The following is a 24,778-nucleotide window of genomic DNA, read 5'->3' as shown; positions in this document are numbered from 1 at the left end:
TCATACCTCTACCTTCACCCCACCGTCTTTCCCATCTCATTCCATTGCCTCCACCCCCACCTCTCTCCTTCCTCCATCCTTTTCTCTGTATTCTAGTTCCTCCCACTCTGTCCCACAACCCTCTTTTCCCACCCAATCACCAGTCCCATTTAACCTGTCAAATCTCTCCCCCAGGCCCCCCAGACCCTTCTCCTTTCCCCCATCTATTGTCCCATTCCTCCCTCTCCCCCATCACAGAATCCCCACAGTGCAGAAGGAGGCCATTTTGCCCATCCGGTCTGCACTGACCACAAACCCACCCAGACCCTATCCCCGTAACTCCACATATTTACCCTGCTAATCCCTCTAACCCAGGACACTAAGGGCAATTTAGCATGGCCAATCTGCACACCTTTGGAGGAAACAGGAGCACCCGGGGGAAACCCACGCAGATAACGTGCAAACTCCGCACAGTGACCCAAGTCGGGAATCGAACCCCCTTCTTTCCCTTCCCTCCACCATCCTCATCTCCCTCACCTCCCACCCTCTCCCCACCACCTCCCCAGTCTTCCCGTAGAGAACCCCAGGCAACCGTCACCCAGAACCACGACCTCTAAACGGCAGGCGGTGCCAAGCAACCGAAGGGTTAAAAGGGTGCGGGGCCCAGCTCTGCGAGGTCAGCCTTAGTCACGGCGCAGGTTCTGTTTGACATCCTTGGGGAAAGGGATTAGCAAGCTGGATTGTTCAGGGCATTTACTGATGACCCCTAGTTTACAGTGAGGTTATCAAATGATTTGCCCCATACACCACCCTCCAGTGTTTATCTCTGCCACAATGAGTGTCCGTACGTACATACACACCGTTGGTGTGGGCAGTCTAGGGCGGGTCATGCTGGCAGCTGCAGTGATGACTCAGTCTCTAAATATAGAGCAGCATGTAAACAGAGACAAGACAGGCAGACAGGAACATTCACCACTGGGCTAAAATGCTGCACGCACCACTTACAAAAGACATTGTTGTGTAAGAGCAGCCACCAAGACCCACAACTGATAAAAACCCACAGTCAATTAAGCAAAGCAGGCAGGGGGACTCCGCAGCTCAACGTCTCCCTCAAAACATAGGCACTGGGGTCTCCCTCATTCAAAATCTACCAGGGTCTCATCTCATCCTAGACTTCCCAACCCGCAGACCATCGTCAGCAAGGATAGGCAACAACACCTCCACCACGATCGTCCTCAACACCGGTGCCCCTCAAGGCTATCTCCTCAGCCTCTTACTATTCTCCTTGTACACCGATGGCTGTGCGGCCAAATTCCCCTCCAACTCGATTTTCAAGTTTGCTGACGACAGCACAGTAATAGGTTGGATCTCAAACAATGATAATACGGGGTACCGGAACGAGATAGAGAATCTGGGGAACTGGTGCGGCAACAATAATCTCTCCCTCAATGTCAACAAAATGAAGGAAATAGTTATCAACTTCAGCAAGCATAGCACAGAACATGCCCCTGTCTACATCAATGGTGCAAAGTGGAAATGGTCAAGAGCTTCTGGGTGACCAACAACCTGTCCTGGTCCCTCCATGCCAATACTTAAGAAAGCCCACCAACACCGCTACTTTCTCAGGAGACTAAGGAAATTCGCCATGTCTGCTACGGCTCTCACCAATTTTTACAGATGCACCACAGAAAGCATAGTTTCCGGATGTATCACAGCTTGGTATGACTCCTACTCTGTCCAAGACTGTAAGGAACTACAAAGGGTTGCGAACAAAGCCCAGTCCATCGCACAAACCAGCCTTCAATCCATTGACTCCGTCTACACTTCCTGCTGCCTCGCAAAAGCGGCCAGCATAATTAAGGACCCCTTGGACTGCGAGAGAAAATCAACTCCGCACAGACAGTGACTCAAGCCAGGAATTGAACCCACGTCCCTGGTGCTATGAGGCAACAATGCCAACCACTGTGCCGCCCAACAGGAGCAGGAGGAAGCTATTTGGCTCTTCGAGTCTGCTCTGCTAAGCATTATGACCACGGCCAATCATCCAAATCCCAGCTTCCCCCCATATTCTTTGATCCCCTTCACCCCAAGAGCTATATCTAACTCCTTCTCGAAAACATACAACATTTTAGCCTCAGCTGCTTTCTATGGCAGTGAATTCCACAGGCTCCCCCTCGTCATTCGTCTGAACTTCAGCGAATACAATCCCCAACAGACTCAATCTCCCCTCACATAATTAGTCCTGCCATCCCAGGAATCAATCTGGTAAAAAAATTGCTGCACTCCCTCTAGAACAAGAACATCCTTCCTCAGATAAGGAGGCCCCAAACTGCACACAGTGTTCCAGGCGCAATGTTTTCCTGACAGACAATGCTGCGTCTCTTGTTATTTGGTGGGAAAATTCGAACAATCATTTCTGACTGCTCTCTGTGGGGGGTCACACATGAAGTAAAGGCCCCTGACAAACAAACTTTATGTGGAACTGTACCTCAAAAATCAATCTGCACATTGTGGGGGGAGGGGGGTGGGGAGGAGGAGGAGACCATAAGGAGTAGGTACAGGATTAGGCCCTTCAAGCCTGCTCTGCCATTCAATAGGAGCATTGCTGATCCACTTTCCTGCCCTGTCCCCATAACCCTTGGTTCCCTTACTGACCAAAAATCCATCTCAGCCTCAAATATACACAAGGACTCTGTCCCCCAACTCCCCGGTGGCAAGATGTTCCAAAGATTCCCAGCCCTCTGGGAAAGAAATTCCTTCTCACCTCAGTCTTAAATTGGTGCCCCTTTATTCTGAGACTATGCCCTCTGATCCGTGATTCTCCCATGAGGTGAAACATCCTCTGAGCATCTACCCTATCAAGCCTCTTAAGAATCCAAAATGTTTCATTGAGATCATTTCTCATTTTTCTAAATTCCAATATCTGGAGCCCCAGCCTGTTTAACCATTCCTCATAAGACAACTCCTCCATACCAGGAATCATCGGAACATCTGGCATTGTTTAAAATTATCTATATGAGCGGCACGGTAGCACAGTGGTTAGCACTGCTGCTTCACAGCCCCAGGGACCTGGGTTCGATTCCTGATTGGGTCTCTGTATGTGTAAAGTTTACACATTCTCCTCGTGTTTGCGTAGGTTTCCTCCGGGTGCTCCGGTTTCCTCCCACAATCCAAAGATGTGTGGGTTAGGTTGAATGGCCATGCTAAAAATTGTCCTTAGTGTCCTGAAACACATAGGTTAGGGGGGATTAGGGTAAATATGTGGGGATATGGGAGTAGGGCCCGCATGGGATTGTGGTTGGTGCAGACTCGATGGGCTGAATGGCCTCTTTCTGTACTGTAGGATTTCTATATTGGCCGGGACTTTATGGCTGTGTTCATCCCAAAACCTGTCCAAGGTCAATGGACCTTCCCATGGTTCCTCCTGCTCCGATTCCCATGGCAGGTGGAACAGGGAAATTCTGGCCATTATCTAACTCCATCCGCCAGGCAGTGAAAAGCATGGTAGATGATTAGAGCTACATACTATATGAAGAATCACAGTGTCATAGAGATGTACAGACCGGAAAAGGCCGTTCAGCCCAACCTGTCCATACTGACCAGCTTTCCTAAATTGAACTAGTCCCTATGTTTGGCCCATATTCTTCTAAACCTTTCCCATCCATGTAACCTGTCCCAATGTCTTTTAAATGTTGTAATTGTATCCACCTCTACCACCTCCTCTGGCAGCTCATTCCATTCACATACCGCACCCTCCGTGTGAAAAAGCTGCCCCTCAGGTCCCTTTTAATTCTTTCCTCTCTCACCTTAAAGCCATGCCCTCTAGTTTTGGATTCCCCTACCCTGGGGAAAAGACCTTGTCTATGCCCCTCATTATTTTACAGACCTCTATAAGGTCACCCCTCAGCCTCCTACGCTCCAGGGAAAAAAGCCCCAGCCTATCCTTATGATCCAAACCTTCCAGTCCCAGCAACAAGAGAGTTTCCGAAGGCCTCCAAAACTTGGATGTCAAGTCTGGCCTTGTCACAGATTGGCTGTCAACAACTCCATTATTGTGGCATCATGCGGCTACCGGACTGACTGAAGGCGAACTGGAGGGAGCTTGCTCACCCAGCCATTCCCACGTCCCTGTACCAGGCCCTCGTGTGGCACAGGCATTGGTTGCATCAGATGGAGACTAACAAGCTGGTTGGCAGTCAGTTCTAGACTTACGTAGAGTTTGCACAGAGAAACTCGACGGTTTACCAAACAAATAAACCGCCAACTTCTGCCCTGATTCACTTGTGGTTTAATCTCACCATCAGTCATCAGGCTCCCCTTGGCAGTTTCATTTTTAAACCCAACAGAGAAGTCTGCAACTTTATCCAGTTCTGGCCTCTTCTTCATTCCTGATCCCCATCACTGACTACCAAGCCTTCGGTTGCCTAGGGCCTAAGATCTGGAACTCCTCCGTAACCCTCTTTGCCACTCTACCTCTTCCTTTAGTTCCGTCTTCAAAATCTACCTTTCTGACCAATTACTTTCGCCCATCTGTCGTCCAAACAATTTACGTGGCTCAATGTCAAATCACACTGAAGCGCCCCAGGATATTTTACTACATATGTTTTATTATTTACTACATTGGAGGTGCTATATGAATACAAGTTGTTGTTGTTTCCGGTGTTAACGATGGAAAGATGGTAGGAGTGGAGGGCCTGAATGAGGTCATTGTTACTAGAGAGGCGGTGCTCGACAGACTAGAGGGACTGATGGTGGACAAGTCCCCAGGACTGGATGGAATGCATCCAAGGGTTCTGAAGGAAATGGCGGAGGTGATAGTGGACGCCTTGGTGATTATTTTCCAAATCTCGCTGGATTCCGGGGAAGTGCCGGAAGATTGGAAAACAGCTAATGTTACGCCGTTGTTCAAAAAGGGTAGCAGGCAAAAGGCAGGAAATTATAGGCCGGTTAGTTTAACGTCTGTTGTAGGAAAAATGCTTGAATCCGTAATCAAAGAGAAAATAGCGAGGCATCTTGAGGAGAACTGTTTGATAGAGCAGACGCAGCACGGATTCATTAAGGGGAAGTCATGTCTGACGAATTTATTGGAATTCTACGAGGATGTGTCTAGTGCGGTGGATAGAGGGGAACCAGTGGATGTGGTGTTTCTCGATTTTCAGAAGGCGTTTGATAAGGTGCCGCACAAAAGGTTGTTACAGAAGGTTAGGGGGCATGGAGTTGGGGGTAGGGTGTTAGCGTGGATAGAGGATTGGCTGTCAAATAGGAGGCAGAGAGTGGGTGTCAATGGGTGCTATTCGGATTGGTTGGTGACTAATGGAGTGCCCCAAGGATCGGTGCTGGGGCCTCAGCTGTTTACCATTTATATAGATGATCTGGAGGAGGGAGCTGAGTGTATGGTGTCGAAATTTGCCGATGACACAGAGATAAGTGGAACAGCAAATTGTGCGGAGGGTGTGGAAAGTCTGCAGAGGGATCTAGATAGGCTGAGCGAGTGGGCGAGGACCTGGCAGATAGAATACAATGTTGGCAAGTGTGAGGTTATCCACTTTGGTAGGAATAATAGTAGGAAGGACTACTACTTACAGGGTGAAAAGCTGCAGCATGCTACGGTGCAGAGGGACCTGGGGGTCCTTGTGCATGAGTCGCAAAAACCCGGCCTACAGGTGCAGCAGGTGGTCAGGAAGGCGAATGGGATGCTGGCCTTCATAGCGAGGGGGATTGAATATAAAAGTAGGGAGGTCTTGCTGCAACTGTACAGGGCACTGGTGAGGCCGCAGCTGGAGTACTGTGTGCAGTTTTGGTCGCCGCACTTACGCAAGGATATTTTGGCCTTGGAGGGAGTGCAGAGGAGGTTCACTAGGCTGATACCGGAGTTGAGGGGGTTGAGCTCTGAGAGGCTGAATGGACTGGGCTTGTACTCGTTAAGAGTTTAGAAGGATGAGGGGGGGATCTCATTGAGACGTATAAGATGATGGAAGGGATGGATAGGGTAGAGGTGGAGAGGTTCTTCCTGCTCAGAAAGGACAGCAGGACTAGAGGGCACAGCCTCAAGATAAGGCGGGGGGGGGGGGCAGTTTAGAACAGAGTTGAGGAGGAACTTCTTCACTCAAACGGTGGTGAATCTCTGGAATTCTCTGCCTGTTGAAGTGGTGGAGGCTGCCTCGCTAAATATTTTTAAGACACGGGTAGATAGGTTTTTGGTAGGCAAGGGGATTAAGGGTTATGGGGAGAGGGTGGGAATGTGGAACTGAGCTATGACAGATCAGCCATGATCTTATTGAATGGCGGGGCAGGCTCAAAGGGCTAGATGGCCTACTCCTGCTCCTATTTCTTATGTTCTTATGTTTCTTTCTTTGCTGATCAACCCCAGTGGGTGGGATTTTCCAGCCCTTTCCACCAGCAGGATTTTCCAGTCCCACCAAAGGCCACCAGCTCCTGTGCCGATGGACTTCCTGGCAGCAGGACGGGTGAGCAGGCCAAATGTTGTAGACACTGGTGGGACTGGAGGATCCCACCAACAGCCAATGGCGAGTTGCCTCCACCACTGGGAAAACACACCCCGGCGGTGCCCGAATGTCCGGCCAATGGGGGGCTTTGGTGGGATCAAATGATAGAAGATTTCCCCCTGCTTTAAGGGGGTGGTCTTCATTGGCGTTGAGGGCAAACGGGGGAACTCTCTGGCTCTTCCTTTTAACAGTCACTCTTCACTTGTTAATCTTCATGGAGAGTGTCAGCGATGCTACGCGTTTACAGCAAGCGTGACTGCTATAACCCAGACCCAATCTGGTCTTCTGTTTTCTGCAGGGGTCACTGGTTGTTTTCCCCAACTCGCTTCAGAGGTACTGAGGCCAACTGTAGTATCCTAAGTGCTGAGATCTGCTGAGCAAGATGCGAGACCCACACTCAGTTTCTCAATGAAAGATGAATGGGCGGCACGGTAGCACGGTGGTTAGCACTGCTGCCTCACAGCGCCAGGGAACTGGGTTCAATTCCCGGCTTGGGTCACTGTCTGCGTGAAGTTTGCACGTTCTCCCCTTGTCCGCGTGGGGTCCCTCCCACACTCCAAAAATACGCCGGTAAAGTTGATTGGCCATGCTAAATTGCTCCTTAATACCCCTGGATGCATAGGTTAGAGGGTTTTGCGAGATAAATATGTGGGGTTAGGGGGACTGGGCCTGGGTGAATTGTGGTTGGTGCAGATTCGATGGGCCGAATGGCCCCTTTCTGCACTGTAGGGATTCAATGAAAGAACTTGTATTAACATCTCACAGTGATGACTGCACGGTGCTGAGTTCCATTCACAACTCCCCACATAATGAAGCAGTGGAATGTGAACATTTGGCCTTCCCACTGTGTAATGACTGACGATCTGTAGATACAGTGTCAGGGTGAGCAGCACGATGCCACATTTTCTAGAACATTCTGCAAGAACGATAACTTAAAAAAAAAATCCTGTGTCAAATATCGGAAGGTTGGTGCTGATAAGGAAGGTGCTTTCATCCAACTTCCAAAATCTACAATCCACTGACAGGATCAGGACTGTCCAAAGCTTTTGTGACAGAGAGACAGATGGATCATTATACCACATGGTGGAGGAAATGTTAAGCTGCATCTAATCGGGGGATGCTTTATGTGAACACTGTAGTACATTCAGGGGCGGCACGGTGGCACAGTGGTTAGCACTGCTGCCTCACAGCACCAGAGGCCCGGGTTCAATTCCGGCCTTGGGTGACTGTCTGTGCGGAGTCTGCCCGTTCTCCCCCGTGTCTGTGTGGGCTTCCTCCGGGTGTTCCAGTTTCCTCTCAGTCCAAAGATGTCAGGTTAGGTGGATTGACCATGCTATTTTGCCCCTTTGTATCAGGAGGATTAACAGGGTAAGTATGTGGGGGTATGGGGTTAGGGCCTGGGAAGGACTGTTGTCAGTGTAGGCTTGATGGGGCAAATGGATTCCTTCTGCACTCTAGGGATTAAATGATTCTATGATATTCTAAAAAGCATATTTCTTTTTTATTCATTCATGGGACATGGGGTCGCTGGCTGGCCAGCATTTATTGTCCATCCCTAGTTGCCTGAGGGCAGTTGAGAGTCACTCACATTGCTGTGGCTCTGGAGTCACATGTAGGCCAGACTGGGTAAGGACGGCAGATTTCCTTCCCGAAAATGACACAAGTGAACCAGACGGGTTTTTCCGACAATGGTTTCATGGTCATCAGTCGATTCTTAAATACAGAATTTTTAAAAATTGAATTCAAGTTACACCATCTGCCGTGGCAAGATTCGAACCCGAGACCCCCAGAATATTAGCTGGGTATTTTAATTAGTAGTCGAGCAATAATATCACTAGGCCATCGCCTACCCACCCTATTCACTAGTATTGACTGAAAGGAACAATCATCACTAAAGAATTAGACACAGGCAAGTTTAACAGTATTAATCTCACTATCTAGAAGGAGGCCATTCAACCCATCATGCCTGGTGCTAGCTATTTGAAAGAACTAATCCAATTAGCCTCACTCTCCCTGCCACCCAGTTTCAAAGTACAGTGTATAAAACTCAAAGGAGTTAATATTGGAGAGATTAAAATCACGTCCTTTGCAAGCCTTTCTCAATGAGGAACTAGCATCTAGTATGACTGAAAGTTTTTTTGGGGGTTTTATGTTGTAGAAAACACAAAAATAAACCACAAGCTATAGGTTTCATTGTGCCAATTGTAGGTTTTTAAAAACTTTTCATAGGACATGGGCGTCGCTGTCTGGCCAGCATTTATTGCCCATCCCTAGTTGCCCGAGGGCAAGTGAGAGTCAACCACATTGCTCTGGTTCTGGAGTCACATATAGGCCAAACCGGGTAAGGACGGCAGATTTTCTTCTCTAAAGGACATTAGCGAACCAGAAGGGTTTTTCTGACAATTGACAATGGTCATCAGTAAATTCTTAACTCCAGATATTTTTAATTGAATTCAAATTCCACCAGAGAATAAGACAGTTCTCTGTGGGCTCTTGCTGGCATGTACAGAACAGATACCGATCCAATCATCTTATTAAGATCAAGCGTCTCTCTTGGCACGCCGACTTCTCTGCCTGGCACATTGCCCCATACCTTGGCATGGAGCTTGAGCTATAAATACTATTAACTAACTGCTGACACAGATGCTGGATGCTCTCCATGCCATAAGTCAAGTGGGGTTACCCACAACTCCCACCAGCATAACATTCTTCAGGTCAAACTGCACTTCCAACCACATTTCTTTTCCCCCTCACAGGATGGGGCACTTCGCTGGTTGGAGCAGCACCTTTATTGCCCAACCGCAATTGCCCTGGTGGTGCTGAGCTGCTGCAGGCCATGTGGGGTAGGTACACGCACAGAGAGATGCAGGATTTTGGCCCTGCGACAGTGAAGGGGCGGTAATATGTTTCCAAGTCAGGATGGTGGAGGTGTTCCCGTGTGGCTGATGTCCATGTCCTTCTAGTTGGTGGAGGTATTTGGTGGAGGAAATGTGTTTGGAAGGTGCTGTCTAAGGAACCTGCAGTGCATCTTGTAGGTGGTACACACTGCTTGCATTGTATGTCGGTGATGGAGGGTGTGAATGTTTGTGGGTGGGGTGCCAATCAAGTGGGGCTGGATGGTGTTGAGCATCTTGAGCTTTGGAGCTGCACCCAGCCAGGCAAGTGGAGAATATTCCATCACATTCTCGACTTGAGATATGAAACAAAGCAACTAGCATCTGTTCCTTAGCAAGTGGTCTCAGTGAGTCAGTCACATCATAGACTCCCTACGGTGCAGAAGGAGGCCATTTGGCCCATCGAGTCTGCATGGACAACAATCCCACTCAGGCCCCACATATTTACCCTGCTAATCTCCCTGATACTGAGGGGCAATTTAGTACGGCCAATCGACCTAACCCACACATCTTTGGACTATGGGAGGAAACCAGAGCGCTTGGAGGAAACCCACGCCTACACAAAGGGGAATGTGTAAACGCCACACAGTCACCCGAGGCCAGAATCGAACCGGATTCCTAGGGTTGTGAGGCTGCAGTGTTAACTACTGGGCCACCATGCTGCCCATTCATCCACTATTGTAGACAGTGTTTGGAGTCCCCTTTGAATCCAGAATAACAAGGCTACTCATTGTGTCACTATTTGGGAAAAGTCAGAAACTACCACGGAATGGTATTCCAAATGTACGGCACACAGCCAGTCCACTCAACTCACCCACGCCCATGCCAGGGCTTATTCGCCATATCAACATCCACCCGCCTAATCCTAGCTCCTCCATCATGCACCCTCCCTCTTAATCTCTTATGATATTCATTCCAAATTCTTCTTCTTGAGTTATCTGCCCAAAGACAGGTCTGACCCACAGCTCCACGCTCTCCACTGAGGCTAGAACAAGGAGGGAGGTGCTGAATCCAGCCCAGCTGGAGTGGGGATCGTACCCCATGGTTGGGACCCACACCAATCTGACCAAGCCGGTCACCCAATCCCCCCCCACCGGCAGCTCTGCCAAAGAATCTGCGTTGCTACGGCAACATGGACTTCTACATAGATAGTGCAATCTGAAGTTACGAATAGTGATGGTTGAGACTCTAGTAGCTAGTGTGTGTATAATACTGATGTGCAGTCTGATTGAGGAACTGGTGGGAGGTGCAGGTTTAACGATACTATTATGACACCACAGAGAGTAACCACACAGCCCGGGCCGACAGCTCCAGTATTAATAGCCTGAGCTCTGTGCCAGGAATCTCTCCCACTCCTACCACCTGTCACAAATTGGCAGGATTTACAGGTGGATAATAGTAATCGAGAATAGATAAAATACTGCACAGTTGATTAAAGCAGGAGAACAAACTGAACATCGGTGTTTACAAAGCTGTGCAAACAGAATTATCTGGAGAATAGTCGGAGTACTTCATGCAGTCATTATGCTCAGACTGTCACTCAATAACCCCTCCTATCTCAGCACCCTGTGTTACTGACTGTATCTTTACTGATGTTAATTCAGCTCCCTCACACTGTCACTCAGTAACCCCTCTCCTCCAGCACCCTGTGTTACTGACTGTATCTCTACTGATGTTAATCCAGCTCCCTCACACTGACACTCAGTAACCCCTCTCCCCCAGCACCCTGTGTTACTGACTGTGTCTCTACTGATGTTAATCCAGCTCCTTCACACTGACACTCAGTAACCCCTCTCCCCCAGCACCGTGTTATTGACTGTATCTCTACTGATGTTAATCCAGCTCCCTCACACTGTCACTCAGTAACCCCTCTCCCCCAGCACCCTGTGTTACTGACTGTATCTCTACTGATGTTAATCCAGTTCCCTCACACTGTCACTCAGTAACCCCTCTCCCCCAGCACCCTGTGTTACTGACTGTATCTCTACTGATGTTAATCCAGTTCCCTCACACTGTCACTCAGTAACTCCTCTCTCCCAGCACCCTGTGTTACTGACTGTATCTCTACTGATGTTAATCCAGCTCCCTCACACTGACACTCAGTAACCCCTCTCCCCCCAGCACCCTGTGTTACTGACTGTATCTCTACTGATGTTAATCCAGCTCCCTCACACTGTCACTCAGTAATGCATTTCAACCAACAGTTTGTGATGATGACTATAATTCTGAACGTCATTCTTCATTATTGTACATTTGGGTTAAGGGGAGGGTGCTTTACTGCTCCGAACTTCCTGAGAAAAGATTCAGCCTCTTTAATTGGAAAGTGTTGCTGGCGGGAAAGAGCAGGAATAGGTGGTTGGGCGGGTGAGGCTGTTGTGGAGTGTCGAGGGGGTCGAGGCGAGTGACGAGTTTTCATGTAATCCGCATAGTACAGAAACGAGTCCATTCGGCCCACTGAGTCTGCACCGACCACAATCCCAGCCAGGCCCTATTCCCGTAACCTACCATATTCACCCTGTTAATTCCCTGACACTAGGGGCAATTTAGCACGGCCAATGCACCTAACCCGCTCATCTTCGGACTGTGAGCGGAAACCGGAGCACCTGGAGGAAAACCACGCAGACACGGGGAGAACGTGCAGACTCCGCATAGACAGTGACCCCAGCCGGGAATCGAACCCGGGTCCCTGGCGCTGTGAGGCAGCAGTGTCAGCCACTGTGCCACCGTGCTGCCCTTTTGGAGGGGGTGGAGGCGAATGGGGGGGGGGGGGGGGGGGGAAGGGTTTGGGGTGAGCGAGCAGTGTTGAGGCGAGTGGGGAGGAAGGGCTTGGGATGAGGGGGGAGGAAGGGCTCGGGGCAAGGGGGGAAGGAAGGGCTCGGGGCGAGGGGGGAAGGAAGGGTCGGAGTGAGTGGGGAGGGAGGGCTCGGGGTGGGGGGGGGGGAGGTCAGGTGAGTGGGGTTGAGGAGTTGTAGTAAGGGCAGCACAAGGCTGTTCCAAGTCAGGGTTGAGTGGTGAGGGTGGTAGGAGGAGGGAGTATAAGCGGCAGCCTCTCGGGAGGGTATCCCTCCTCTGTGTGCAGTTTGTAACCTACCCTCTCCATGTAGGAGCTGTGGAACTGGTCGCCAATCTGCTGTAGTTTCTGTCCAATCCGGATCTCCACCCTGTCCTCTGGCTGCATGTCCAGGGGCAGGCCGTCCATTTGACCGTGATGCGAGGGTGCGCTGGCCCGTGGCACTTCAAACACCTCGGTAAAGTGCAGCCGATACCCTGCGTTTCCTGTGGGGAAAATACAACAAATGGTCAATAGTACGCCTGAGTTTATTCCCTCACACCCTCTCCCCGTTCCTGCTGGAGCTGGAGAGGAAACTTGCTGCTGCGTTTGTTGATGTGATAATTACACAAGGAAGTTCCCATGTCCCCCCACGCCCCCCTCTCGGTGATATCAGTGAAGATTCTGTTCACTCTGCAGCCGTGTTCCAGTCTCAGTTACTCTGGAAATGGGTTTCGGGAATGTTGATTATTGGCCCTCGACTCCATCACTGTAATGGTGAAGATATCACCGCGTTAAAGCAAACTCGAGTTTACCTTCTTGAACAAAACAAATTATTTACTTTCCCTCTGCAATGGTCTCCCCACGTAGCTGCCTCACCCCCTCCCCTCCACACACACGTGACTCGCAAACATGTACACATACACAGATACACATATGCACCGACACACATCCATGGAAACATGCACATACAAAGACGCACATAATATGGGCACACATATACACAGACACACGAACGTGGGCGCATACATGCTCCCTGCACATATACATGGACGGACACACATACACACACGGACGGACGGACAGACACACAGATGGACTAATGGGTGCACACGGACGGACAGACACACATGAATGGACAAACACTGACACACATGGATACAGACAAATGGACAGACACGCAAACGTGGACAGATAGACTCACACACACATGTAGATGCACAGATACTGTGATGCATAGATCCATATACTTATGCACACATACATAGACGTATGCATGGGCACTCTTGTACACACACTTGGGAACACACATGAATACACATTAGGACATATACACAGACATATACACAGGCATATACGCAGACACATTCTTGCTCATACAGGACACCCTTGTACACACTCTGAATGGCTCAGTTGGTAGCACACTGGCCTGTGGCCTAGAATGCCCTGGATTCAAGACCCACTCCAGGACTTTAGTGCCACAGGAGTGATGTTTGTCCAGATCAAACTTCCACATGTAGAGCTGCACTGGTGATGTCACTGGACTAGTAATCCAGAAGCCCAGGCTCTGTTCAAATCCCATCATGGCGGTTGTTCAAGGAATAAAATCTGGAATTGTAAACAGCAATGGTGACCAAAAACTATCACTGATTGTTATCTGAGACCTATCTGCTGCACTAATGCCCTTCAGGGAATAAAATCATAGAATTCCTATGCTGCAGAGGGAGCCATTCAGCCCATCAAGTCTGTGCCAATCCTCTGACAGAGTATCTTACCCAGGTCCACCCCCTACCTTATTCCTGTAACCCCACATATTTACCCTGTTAATCCCCCTAATCCACACATCTTTGGACACTAAGGGATGATTTATCATGGCCAGTCAACCTAACTCGCACATCTTTGGACTGTGGTTGGAAACTGGAGCACCCAGAGTAAACCCAAGCACACACGGGGAGAACATGCAAACTCCACACAAATCTGCTGTGCTTACCTGGTCTGGCCTACATGTGACTCCAGCTTCACAATAACATGGGCGACTCTTAACTATCCTCCTAGCAAGCCACTCAATTCAAGGGAAAATAAAAATAGACAACATCCACATCCCATGAAAAAATAAAAACATACAAGGATCCATATGCAGACAGACAGACAGACAGACACACACACACATAAATGTGCAGACATATATCCATACATATACAGTCATACACAGGTACATTCACACTTATTTACATGCACACACATTTGCACGTAAATATGCATACACACGCGTACACAGCTATGCACACATCAACAGGCCAAGGCAACTTTGAGTCCCCCTTTCATAACAAAACAAAAGCCCCAAGACCGGAAAATCCTGCTCAAGGATAAACGGACCTTTGTATGGTCTGTGTCCCGCCTGCTACAATTCCCATGGTGGGAAAATTCAGCCCTAATTGTTTAATTAATTCTCTCTCTGCAATGGTCCCCTCCACGCAAGGATACAAACACACGTAGACGCCCATTAAGACACATGTATATGTAGATATACCAGTATTCAAAGGTACGTATGGTTACACAAACACACCCTTGCAAAACAATAAAAGAATAGCCTGAAACTGTTAACTGACTGAGAATGCTGCAAATCAGGAGTTTAAATATTAATCTTATTTCTTTCGAATTTTAGTGCACTGGGACAGGGAGAGAGATTACTCCATTCTGGACTCTGGGCAAAGTTGTGACAGGGATAATAGGGACAAGCTGCCGCTTCACTCCGAGCAACTCTGATGTAATTGAAAATCAGGGCAGATGTGAGAGGGGCAGCTTAATGTCACACTGATACCCAGAGAGGGGCAATTGGTCCGATTGAGTTGGCCTTCAAGACTCTGACAACAAAGGGCAATCACTTCTCTGCAGATTGAGCATCTGCAGGGCAGCACAATGGCACAGTGGTTAGCACTGCTACCACACAGTGCCAGGGGCCCTGGTTCAATTCTACAAAAGGTCATGAATGTAGCCCAGTCCATCACGCAAACCAGCCTCCCATCCATTGAGTCTGTCTAAACTTCCTGCTGCCTCGGCAAAGCAGCCAGTATAATTAAGGACCCCATGCAGCCCGGACGTTCTCTCTTCTACCTTCTTTCGTCGGGAAAAAAGATACAAAAGTTTGAGATCACATACCAACTGACTCAAGAACAGCTTCTCCCCTGCTGCTGTCAGGCTTTTGAATGGACCTACCTTGCATTAAGTTGATCTTTCTCTACACCCTAGCTATGACTGTAACACTGCATTCTGCATTCTCTTCCTTCCTTCTCTACGAACGGTATGCTTTGTCTGGATAGCACTCGAGAAACAATACTTTTTACTGTATACCAATACACGTGACAATAATAAATCAAATCAAATCGAATCAATTCCAGCCACAGATCATTGTCTGCGTGGAGTTTGCACTTTCTCCCTGTGTGGGTTTCCTCTGGGTGCTCCGGTTTTCTCCCACAGTGGACTGGCCGTGCTAAGTGTCAGGTGGATTAGCAAGGTAAATGTGTCAGTGATGGCAATAGTGCCTTGGTGGGATTGTGGTCAGTACAGATCCGATGGGCCAAATGGCCTCCTTCTATACTGTAGGGATTCTGTGATTCTATGATAACAGTCAGCGTAGCAAACTAAAGAATGACAAACTCGCCCCAACCCCCACTATCCCTTAAACCCCACTTCCCCTCGCCTGCCACCCCAACCCAGCTTATGAAAATAGTTTTGATATTTTAATTGGGAAGTTACTATTCCCCTGCCTCTCCTGAAAGTGCCAACTTATTCCCACTTCAGAGATGTGCTCGAATAGCCACTCTATCTTTGAGACAGCAAAGAGATTGAGGGGACTATTTGATCACGGTGGGGTGGGGGGGCATCACACCAAGGGCTCACAAGCTGATCTCTCTCGTCACCCTATCTGTAACTGCAACATGACATTCAGCACGATGGCACAGTGGTTAGCACTGCTGCCTCACAGCGCCAGGGACTCGGGTTCAATTCCCAGCTTGGGTCACTGTCTGCGCGGAGTCTGCACATTCTGCCCACGTCTGCATGGGTTTCCTCCGGGTGCTCCGGTTTCTTCCCACAGTCTGAAAGAAGTGCTGGTTAGGTGCACTGGCCGTGCTAAATTCTCCCTCCGTGTACCCGAACAGGTGTCAGAGTGTGGCGACCAGGGGATTTTCACAGTAACTTCATTGCAGTGTAAACGTAAGCCTATTTGTGACACTAATTAATAAACTGAAATTCTCTCCTTCTCCCCTACGTACTCTTTGAACAGTATGCTTTGTCTGTATAGCGCACAAAAAACAATACTTTTCACTGTATCCCCATAGTTGTAACAATAATAAATCAAATCAAATTAAACCACATAAGTTCACCTTGCCAGCAGTGCATCCTCGGCTAGCAAGCTCGCCTTTCCTGTTCGTAAAATGAGGGGAACTTACTGAACCGTGCCCCCGTCGCCCTCCTGAAACACCTCAATAAACTCAGCACAGACCTCTCTCTCCCTCAGGGATTAACGGCTCATGACCAGAGCTCTGCAGTAAACTGACTCAGCCACTGAGGGAGCTTGTGAGACATGCAGAGGAGAGGCAAATTGTAGACAAATAACATCGATTCTCTCCAGCTCACACACCGCACATAAAGTTTATCTTTTGTTTATTTATTAGTGTCACAAGGAAGCTTACATTAACACTGCAATGAAGTTACCGTGAAAGTCCCCTAGTCGCCACACTCTGGTGCTTGTTCGGGTACACTGAGGGAGAATTTAGCACGGCCAACGCACCTAACCAGCACATCTTTCAGACTGTCGGAGGAAACCCATCCCCTTGCTTGCCAAGAATCTATCTACCTCTGTCTTAAAAACCATTCAGAACCTGCTTCCGCTGTCTTTTTGGTAATAGAGTCGCAGAGAATCGCGACCCTCTGAGAAAAAATGTGGCCCAGCCTCCACTTCAAATGGGCGACCCCTTATTTGTAAAGTAGTGTGACACCGCGTTCCAGATTCTCCCCCAAGAGAAAACATCTACCCTGTCAGCGGGGAGGCAACGGCCTAGTGGTATCATCACTAGACTATTAATTCAGCTGATGTTCTGAGAGGTTCGAATCCCGCCACGGCAGATGGTGGAATTTGAATTTGATTTTAAAAATAACTATCTGGAATTAAGAGCCTAGTGATGACCACGAAATCATTGTTGATTATCGGAAAAATCCATCTGGTTCACTAACGTCCTTGAGGGAAGGAAATCTGCTGTCCTGACCCGGTCTGGCCTACAGGACCATAGCAACGTGTTTGACTCTCAGCTGCCCTCCAAGGGGATGGGAATAAATGCTGGCCAGCCAGCGACGTCCGTGTCCCACAAATGAACAAAAAAAAAACCACTCAGGAACTTGTGTGTTTCAATCACATCGCCTGTTACTCTTCCAAACTCTCGGGATACGAGCCTAGCCTGGCTAATCTTTCCTTCAAAGATTTGCACCCTTGAGTTCAATTCCCTCCCTGGTCGCAACCCTCCCTACCTCTGTTAACCCGTCGGGCCTCCACTCCTTTGAGATCCCCGCATTCTCCCCCTGAGCATTCCCGATTTTCACCCCTCCGCCACTGGCCTTTTGCAGTCCACGCCCTAAACTTGGCAAGACGCCTTCCTAAATCCCTCTCTCCCCGCTTTAAGAAGCTCTTTCAACCCTATCCCCTCGGACCAGTGTTGTCCAGATATCTCCTTACGCAGCTCAGTTCCAAATCCCACTTTATGCGATCCTCCCGCGAAGGGGTTAAAAACTACAAGAACCCAACACGAGGCGACTGGAGTAATCCAACCTCGTAGATTAATGAGTGGATTTGGAGGACAGATGCCAGGATAAATATATCGCTCCGCCAACAGGCGGCTTCGGGGTGGCGTGTCCAGTTCGCAAGAATAAAACTTATTCCTGGGTCAGTGTGACTCTGACAGTTAGTGAGGAGATCATTAACCACAAGTTTACACTATGTAAATATGAGAAGGAAAAAGAATGACTGGACGCTATGTGATTCTCAGACAGTATCGAGCCTCTGGGACATTGCAAAGCTGGTGTACAGGCTCACTATGGGCCGCAGAGCTGACTGGAAATTCTGGTTGGCATGGCAATGAGGTGTAATAGGTTTCTCAATTAACAATAGTTTACCTAAATTGGTTGCTGCTGGTTAATGGCCATCGGTCATAGAATCCTACAGCAGAGGAGGAGGCCATTTAGCCCATCGAGTCTGCACCGACAACAGTCCCTAACCCCATAATCCCATGTATTTACCCTGTTAATCTCCCTGACACTAAAGGGGCAAATTAGCATGGCCAATCAACTTAACCCACACACCTTGGACTCAGTAAGAAGTCTCACAACACCAGCTTAAGATCCAACACGTTTATTTGGAATCATGAGCTCTCGGAGTGTCGCTCCTTCCTCAGCTGAGTGACTCACTTGATGAGGAAGCAGTGGTCCAAAAGCTCGTGTTTCCAAATGAACCTGTTGGGACTTTAACCTGGTGTTGTGAGACTTCTTACTGTGCCCAGCATTTCCACATTATCTTTGGGAGAACCCTGGAGCATCCGGAGGAAACCCACGCAGACACAGGGAGAATGTGCAAACTCCATACAGACAGTGATCTGAGGCCAGAATTGAACCTGGGTCCCTGGCACTATAAGGCAGCAGTGCTAACCATTGTGCCACCGTGCCACCCACCAAATAGCCTCAGAACAACATTAGCGTCTCATTATATAGACCAGATTAGAAACATGGCATCAATACAAGTATAATTTCCCATCCTTTTTCTCCTTCCCAGTTAGGTTTAATGAATGTGAGTGAATGGACGGGTGAATGAGTTGGTAGATGGATTGATGGGTGGGATGAGTGAGGAGATAGGTGGGTATGTGGGTGAGATGGGTAGGGGTGTGAAGCAGTCTGCGGGTGAGAGTGAAGTTGGTAGGCGAGTGGGCTGGGTGGGATGGTGGGGTGGGTCGCTGGCCGAGTGGATAAGTGGGTGAGGTGGGCGAGGGGTTAGCTGGGCGAGTGGGGGGGGATAGGCAGGCAAGTGGGAAGGTGGGGCTAGATGGGCGAGGGGGTAGGTGAGCGAGGGAGAGGAAGGGGATGGGTGGGTGGGCGAACGAACGAGAGGAAGGGGATAGGTGGGCGAGGATCCAGAAGTGCAGCTGGCAAAAGATGAACCTAAGATTGGGAAATGTGAGTGGGGGATGAGATAAACATTGAACCCTTTACTCTCCATGGATTTCAGAACCTGACACAATAGAACACTTGGATTGCATCAGGCAAGTCACCCGGGTTTTCAAATACTTCAGACAAGTTGATCAAATCTCATCCTTAAAAGCTTAAATTGTCCTCCCAAAATCTGTCCTCAGCTTTAATCTAGATTGTTCCGAGGAGATATGCAGAGCGCAACAATCCCCCTCCGCAACTTTCATCCGCCACCCTCCCATCCACACACCACCAAATCTGGCCAAAGGTTTTTCACTCAGCATCTTTCTGCTTCCCCCCCCCAACCCACCCACAACCTTCTCTCCCCCACCCCCTGCTTTTCTGTAGGCATTGCCACTCTTCCTTATCTCTCACCCACGTGGCCATGCCAGCCTGGGCGGTGAGCAGCGGTTGGGCAATTGCAACGTGGGCATCATTATGCCCGGGCCAAGCCGCCTCTCAGCCCGACACCCACAGAATGCAGACCCCTGACCAAGCTTTGTGACACAACGTGAGGGCAATTAAACCCTTCTCTGGCCAGGGAGGCCGATTATAAAGCAATCTTGCTGCCTCAATAATGATCACCTTGCCCTGCGCAGACTGGGATGTCTGAGTGGTTTCGTAAGATTGATTCATTCATACATTTTGTGACTGATTCCGTCTACTTGGCCAATCTTGCCTTTTTTGTGGTCAGTGCTCTGTTAAACATGCCTAATCTCTCTTACTTCTGCCCTATCTCAGCCTATCTGAAACCTCCAACCATTCTCTTATGATCTCCAAACTCAACTATTCCAATGCACTCCAGGCCAGGTTTCCACATTCTTAAACTTGAGTTCATTCAATGCTCCATTTAGTCTGCTTCCCACGGTCTCCACCTTATTTTACTTGCTATGACTTTTTTTTTGGTCGAGTTACAAATGACTAGTAGGCCCCATAAAAAATAAGATCATTGCTATTTATGTATACTTCAGTTGTACAGATAGGTCGAGATATTGAGTCATGTGGCAGCCATTTTTCAGGCACTGGGCAGACACCCAAAATGGCAGCCAGGAAAATGGACCTACTTCCAGCGGGAGACGGCCACTTGCATCCGTTGTCCACTGAGACCTCCATTGTCCACAGAAACATCCGTTATCCACAGAGGGGCCTGTTGTTCCCGGAGATGTCCGTTATCCACAGGAGGACCATAAATTTGGATACGGCAATAAGGGGCTTAACGGTCATTTCAGGGCCTGCCACAGACCGATTTGATCCGAGGCGGTTCCTCCCACAAATCAGGGCTGCACAATCATGCAGTCTGAACTAAATATCTGCGGTACCACAGACTTTCTGAATCTGGTCCAGGGCGTTTACCCGATCTATGCAGGACAAGCCCCCAAAGTTCTAGGCCACACTGGTTCTGCATCATCCTTTTTTGTTTGCCTTTCCCATTCAGTTGATTGGATAAAGCCTCAGTAGAAATGTAGACGAGCACAGGCTTGTTTCCCTTCCATCCTCAGCCTGGACACCGGTGCTTATTTCCCAGTTCCCATTCTTTCCAGGCCTCCAGCTTCCCGCTCCCGTCCCTTGTTGCTTAGGGAACAGTGCCCTGCATGGTGGACACTCTCCTCGGTTGACCCCAAATGGCAAGTGTCAGCGGGGTTGAGCATGGGCCGTCCTAGCCAAGTTTCTGTAAGTGAATGTGTTTGGAATGGGTTAAAATTTGGGCTGGGGAGAAGAGAGAAATAGGGGCGATACAATCATAGAATCCCTACAGTGCAGAATGAGGCCATTCAACCCATCGAATCTGCATTGACCACCTAGGCCCTATTTCCCCATAACTTCACATTTACTCTGCTAGTCCTCCTGACACTAAGGGGCAATTTAGCATGGCCAATCCACCGAACCTGCACATCTTTGGACAGTGGGAAGAAACTGGAGCACCCAGAGGAAATCCATGCACACATGGGGAGAATGTCCAAACTCCAAACAGACAGACACCCAAGCCAGGAAACGAACCTGAGTCCCTGGCACAATGAGGCAGCAGTGCTAACCACTCTGCCACCTTATCCTCATGAGATAGTGAGGACAGGAAGACAGGAAAGATGGAGAGGGAAAGTGCAGAAAAAAGAGGAAGAAAGGAGAGAGGAAGGCAAAGGATAAGGAAGAGGAGGAAAGCAGAGATAGAGCAAGGGTTCAGTCAAAGAGCGAGACAGAAAGAAAATGAAGACTTCTCTCCCATTGACTTACATTTGTTTTAAACTGAGACCCAGAGGATAATAAAGAATGGTCAAACAGGTTGGGCCTATACCAATTAGAGTTTAGAAGAGTGAGGGGTGATCCTATTTAAACATGTAAGATCCTGAGAGGATTCGTTGGATAAATACCCAGAGGATGTCTCCACTTGTGGAGAGACTAGAACCAGGATACACAGTTTAAAAAAGTTGAAAACAAAGATGAGAACTTTTTTTCTCTTAAAAGGGTTGTTAGAATTCTCTTTCCCAGAAGGTGGTGGAGGCTGGATCATTGAGTGTATTCAAGGCAGAATTGGACAGATTTTTGAAAGACAATTGGGTCAAGGAGTACCGGGGGTGGGGTGGGGTGGGAGGGGGGGGGGGGGGGAGGAGGAGGAGGTGTAGTGGGGGAGGTGTAGTGGGGGAGTGTGACATTGCAGGGACCGGGTTCCCTCTGGTGCCCGCTTGCCTCAACCAAAGGGCATTTTACACTGAGGCAGGGTGAAGCCTGGAATGGGGAGTCTGTCCTTACCCCCATTGATGCCCTTAAGTTGCTAATTAGTGGCTTCCTGCCCAACCTCACTATTTAGGCTGGTGGAACGTAACGGGGTTAGCGCCAAAATGAACAGTTAGATCCCAGGCCGGAAACATAGGGGTGCACCTCCATCAGAGAACTTACCTGGGCCTCTGGTGCCTGGAGTTGGGCTCCAATGTCCTCTGGAACTCCGATGCAGCTCTGTCGCTATGGGGACTAGACAGTTGCTAGCCAATCGGATTGGTGGCAGATCTCTAAGGTCGGGGGAGATGGAGACATCGAGCATGAAGTTGGGGCGGGGGGCACTCAGAGTTGGCAGCGATGTGTTCCCACCAACTCCTTGGACACTGGGAAGTGAGACTCCCACCATCCAGATAATTCAGGTCTGTATTCCTGATGGACTCTGCCGGAAGCTAGCACCCAGTCTTCTCTCACTCATCACAACAATCTTTAAAGGCAAGACGTGCAAATCCTCTATTGTCCAAAAAAATGATTCATTTACCAGGACACCCAGATTCCTCTGTACAACACACACTTCTGTAATCTCTATTTAAATAACATACTGGTTTCTATCTTCCTGACAAAGTGGGTCAGCTCACATTTTCCCCCGTTACACTCCATGTGCCAAATTTTTGCCCTCTCATTTAAAATATCAATGTCTCAACGTAGTCTCCTTACCTCCTCTTGCCAATTTATTTTCCTGCATCCCTTGGCAAGTTTAGCTACCATACGATTTTTTTTTGCTTGACCAAGGAATTGGTGTAGATTATGGTGGCACAGTGGTTAGCACTGCTGCCTCATGGCGCCAGGGACCCGGGTTCGATTCCCACACTGTCTGTGCAGAGTCTGCATGTTCTCCCCGTGGGGTGCTGGTTAGGTGCATCGGCCATGCTAAATTCTCCCTCAGTGTACCCGAACAGGCACCGGAGTGTGGCGACTAGGGGATTGTCACAGTAACTTTGTTGCAATGTTAATGTAAGCCAACTTGTGACACTAATAAATAAACTTTAAAGCATTATCTATCCAACCTAAGCACAAGTTAACTGAACGGAAGTAGGTGACAGAGAAAGGATTACCATAGAACAGTCTGTGGGGCTCACTGCCAACACCGCTTGGTAACATGGGACTGGCTGACTGGGGGTGGTTAGGCGGCGGTGTGGAGCTGGAGGTCTGAGTCCCTCGCTCACACTGTTCCTCCTGGCCACAGCCTGCTCCATACAGGTGCGCCGATGGCGATGGGGAGAACAGCCGCTGGCGGGCTGAGGTCCAGGTGGGAGAGGCGCCAGGCGGGTAAGTCCCACTCGTGTCGCTGTAACCACTGTCGGGGGCCGTCAAGTCCGGGTCAAACACTTCGTCGTCACTATCCAGCTCCTCCGTCTCGGACAGGTCCATGTCATCCAACACCAACCTTCGAGTTGGCCTCTTGGGGCAAGTTGTCTTGGGGGGCGGACGTGGAGGAAGATTCCTACAGGAGGACACAAAAACACACCGGTGAAACCAAAGTACAGGCAAACAATCTGCAGTTTATGTCACCGTGGAAAACATCCTTTCTGGGCGTATCACACATTGGTATGGCTCCTGCTCTGCCCAAGACCAGAAGCACCTAACCCAATCCATCACACAAACCAGCCTCCCATCCATCGACTCTGTCTACACTTCCTGCTGCCTTGGAAAAGCAGCCAGCATAATCGAGGACCCCACACGCCGAGGACATTCTCTCTTCCACCATCTTCCATCAGGAAAAAGATACAAAAGTCTGAGAACCCAGGTCCCCGGAACATTAGCTGAGTTTCTGCGTTAATAGCCTGGTGATGATATCACTGGGCCGTCACTTTCTGGTTGATTGTTTTTCAAGATTCAGCCTCATTTCAGGATCTACACCAACCAACCACCCCGCTGCCACCCCCGTACAGATTCAGAGCGTGAAACATCCTGGGTGTAATGAGAAGGATTTGATTATCATTGTCACATGCAAGGGGGTGCAATGAAAAGTATTGTTTCTTGTGCACTGTACCGACAAAGCATACCGTTCATAGAGTACAGACGGGGGAAGGAAAGGAGAGACTGTAGAATATTGTGTTACAGTCATACCTAGGGCGTAGAGAAAGATCAACTTAATACAAGGCAAGTCCATTCAAAAGTCTGACGGCAGCAGGGAAGAAGCTGTTCTGCTCCAGTAGTGTTGTTTGAGGGTTAAGTATTAAAAGTTTATTTATTATTGTCACAAGTAGGCTTGCATTAACACTGCAATGAAGTTACTGTGAAAATCCCTGAGTCGCCACACTCCGGCGCCTGTTTGGGTACAATGAGGGAGAATTTAGCACAGCCAATGCACCCTAACCAGCACGTCTTTTGGACTGCGGGAGGAAAGCCAAGCACCCAGAGAAAACCCACGCGGAGACGGGGAGAACCCACACAGACAGCGACCCAAGGCCAGGAATTGAACCCGGGTCCCCAGCACTGCGGGGCAGCAGTGCTGACCACTGTGCCACCGTGCCCGCCACCAAAGAGAAAACCCCTGCTTCAGATAGGAGGGTGGGATCTTTTACATCCACCAGGGAGGGGCCAACGGGGGCCTCAGTTGGAGGCACCTCAGGTCTCCCTGGATAGTGCTCTGGAGACTGAGCCGAGGCTCAAAGCCTTGGGACCTG

General features: G+C 49.2%; 1 protein-coding gene across 2 annotated transcripts in view; it reads right to left on the bottom strand.

Moving 5' to 3' along the window:
• LOC145352294 (bcl-2-modifying factor-like) overlaps positions 1 to 24,778 on the bottom strand; it is a 51,843-nt gene that overhangs the window by 3,791 nt on the left and 23,274 nt on the right. For both annotated transcript variants that reach the window (XM_080202045.1, XM_080202046.1), the window contains exons 3-4: positions 23,204 to 23,592; positions 12,471 to 12,655 (exon numbers count right to left, since the gene is read on the bottom strand). In XM_080202045.1, coding sequence (XP_080058171.1) covers positions 12,471 to 12,655; positions 23,204 to 23,519 — 501 coding nt within the window. In that variant the 5' untranslated portion in view covers positions 23,520 to 23,592. The remainder of the gene's footprint in view (positions 1 to 12,470; positions 12,656 to 23,203; positions 23,593 to 24,778) is intronic.

Source organism: Carcharhinus amblyrhynchos, chromosome 14, assembly GCF_965287045.1.
Source record: "Carcharhinus amblyrhynchos chromosome 14, sCarAmb.v2.hapA, whole genome shotgun sequence".
NCBI lineage: Eukaryota > Metazoa > Chordata > Chondrichthyes > Carcharhiniformes > Carcharhinidae > Carcharhinus > Carcharhinus amblyrhynchos.
The sequence above is the reverse complement of the archived record's forward strand: the minus strand, read 5'-3'. Positions and strand labels throughout refer to the sequence as shown.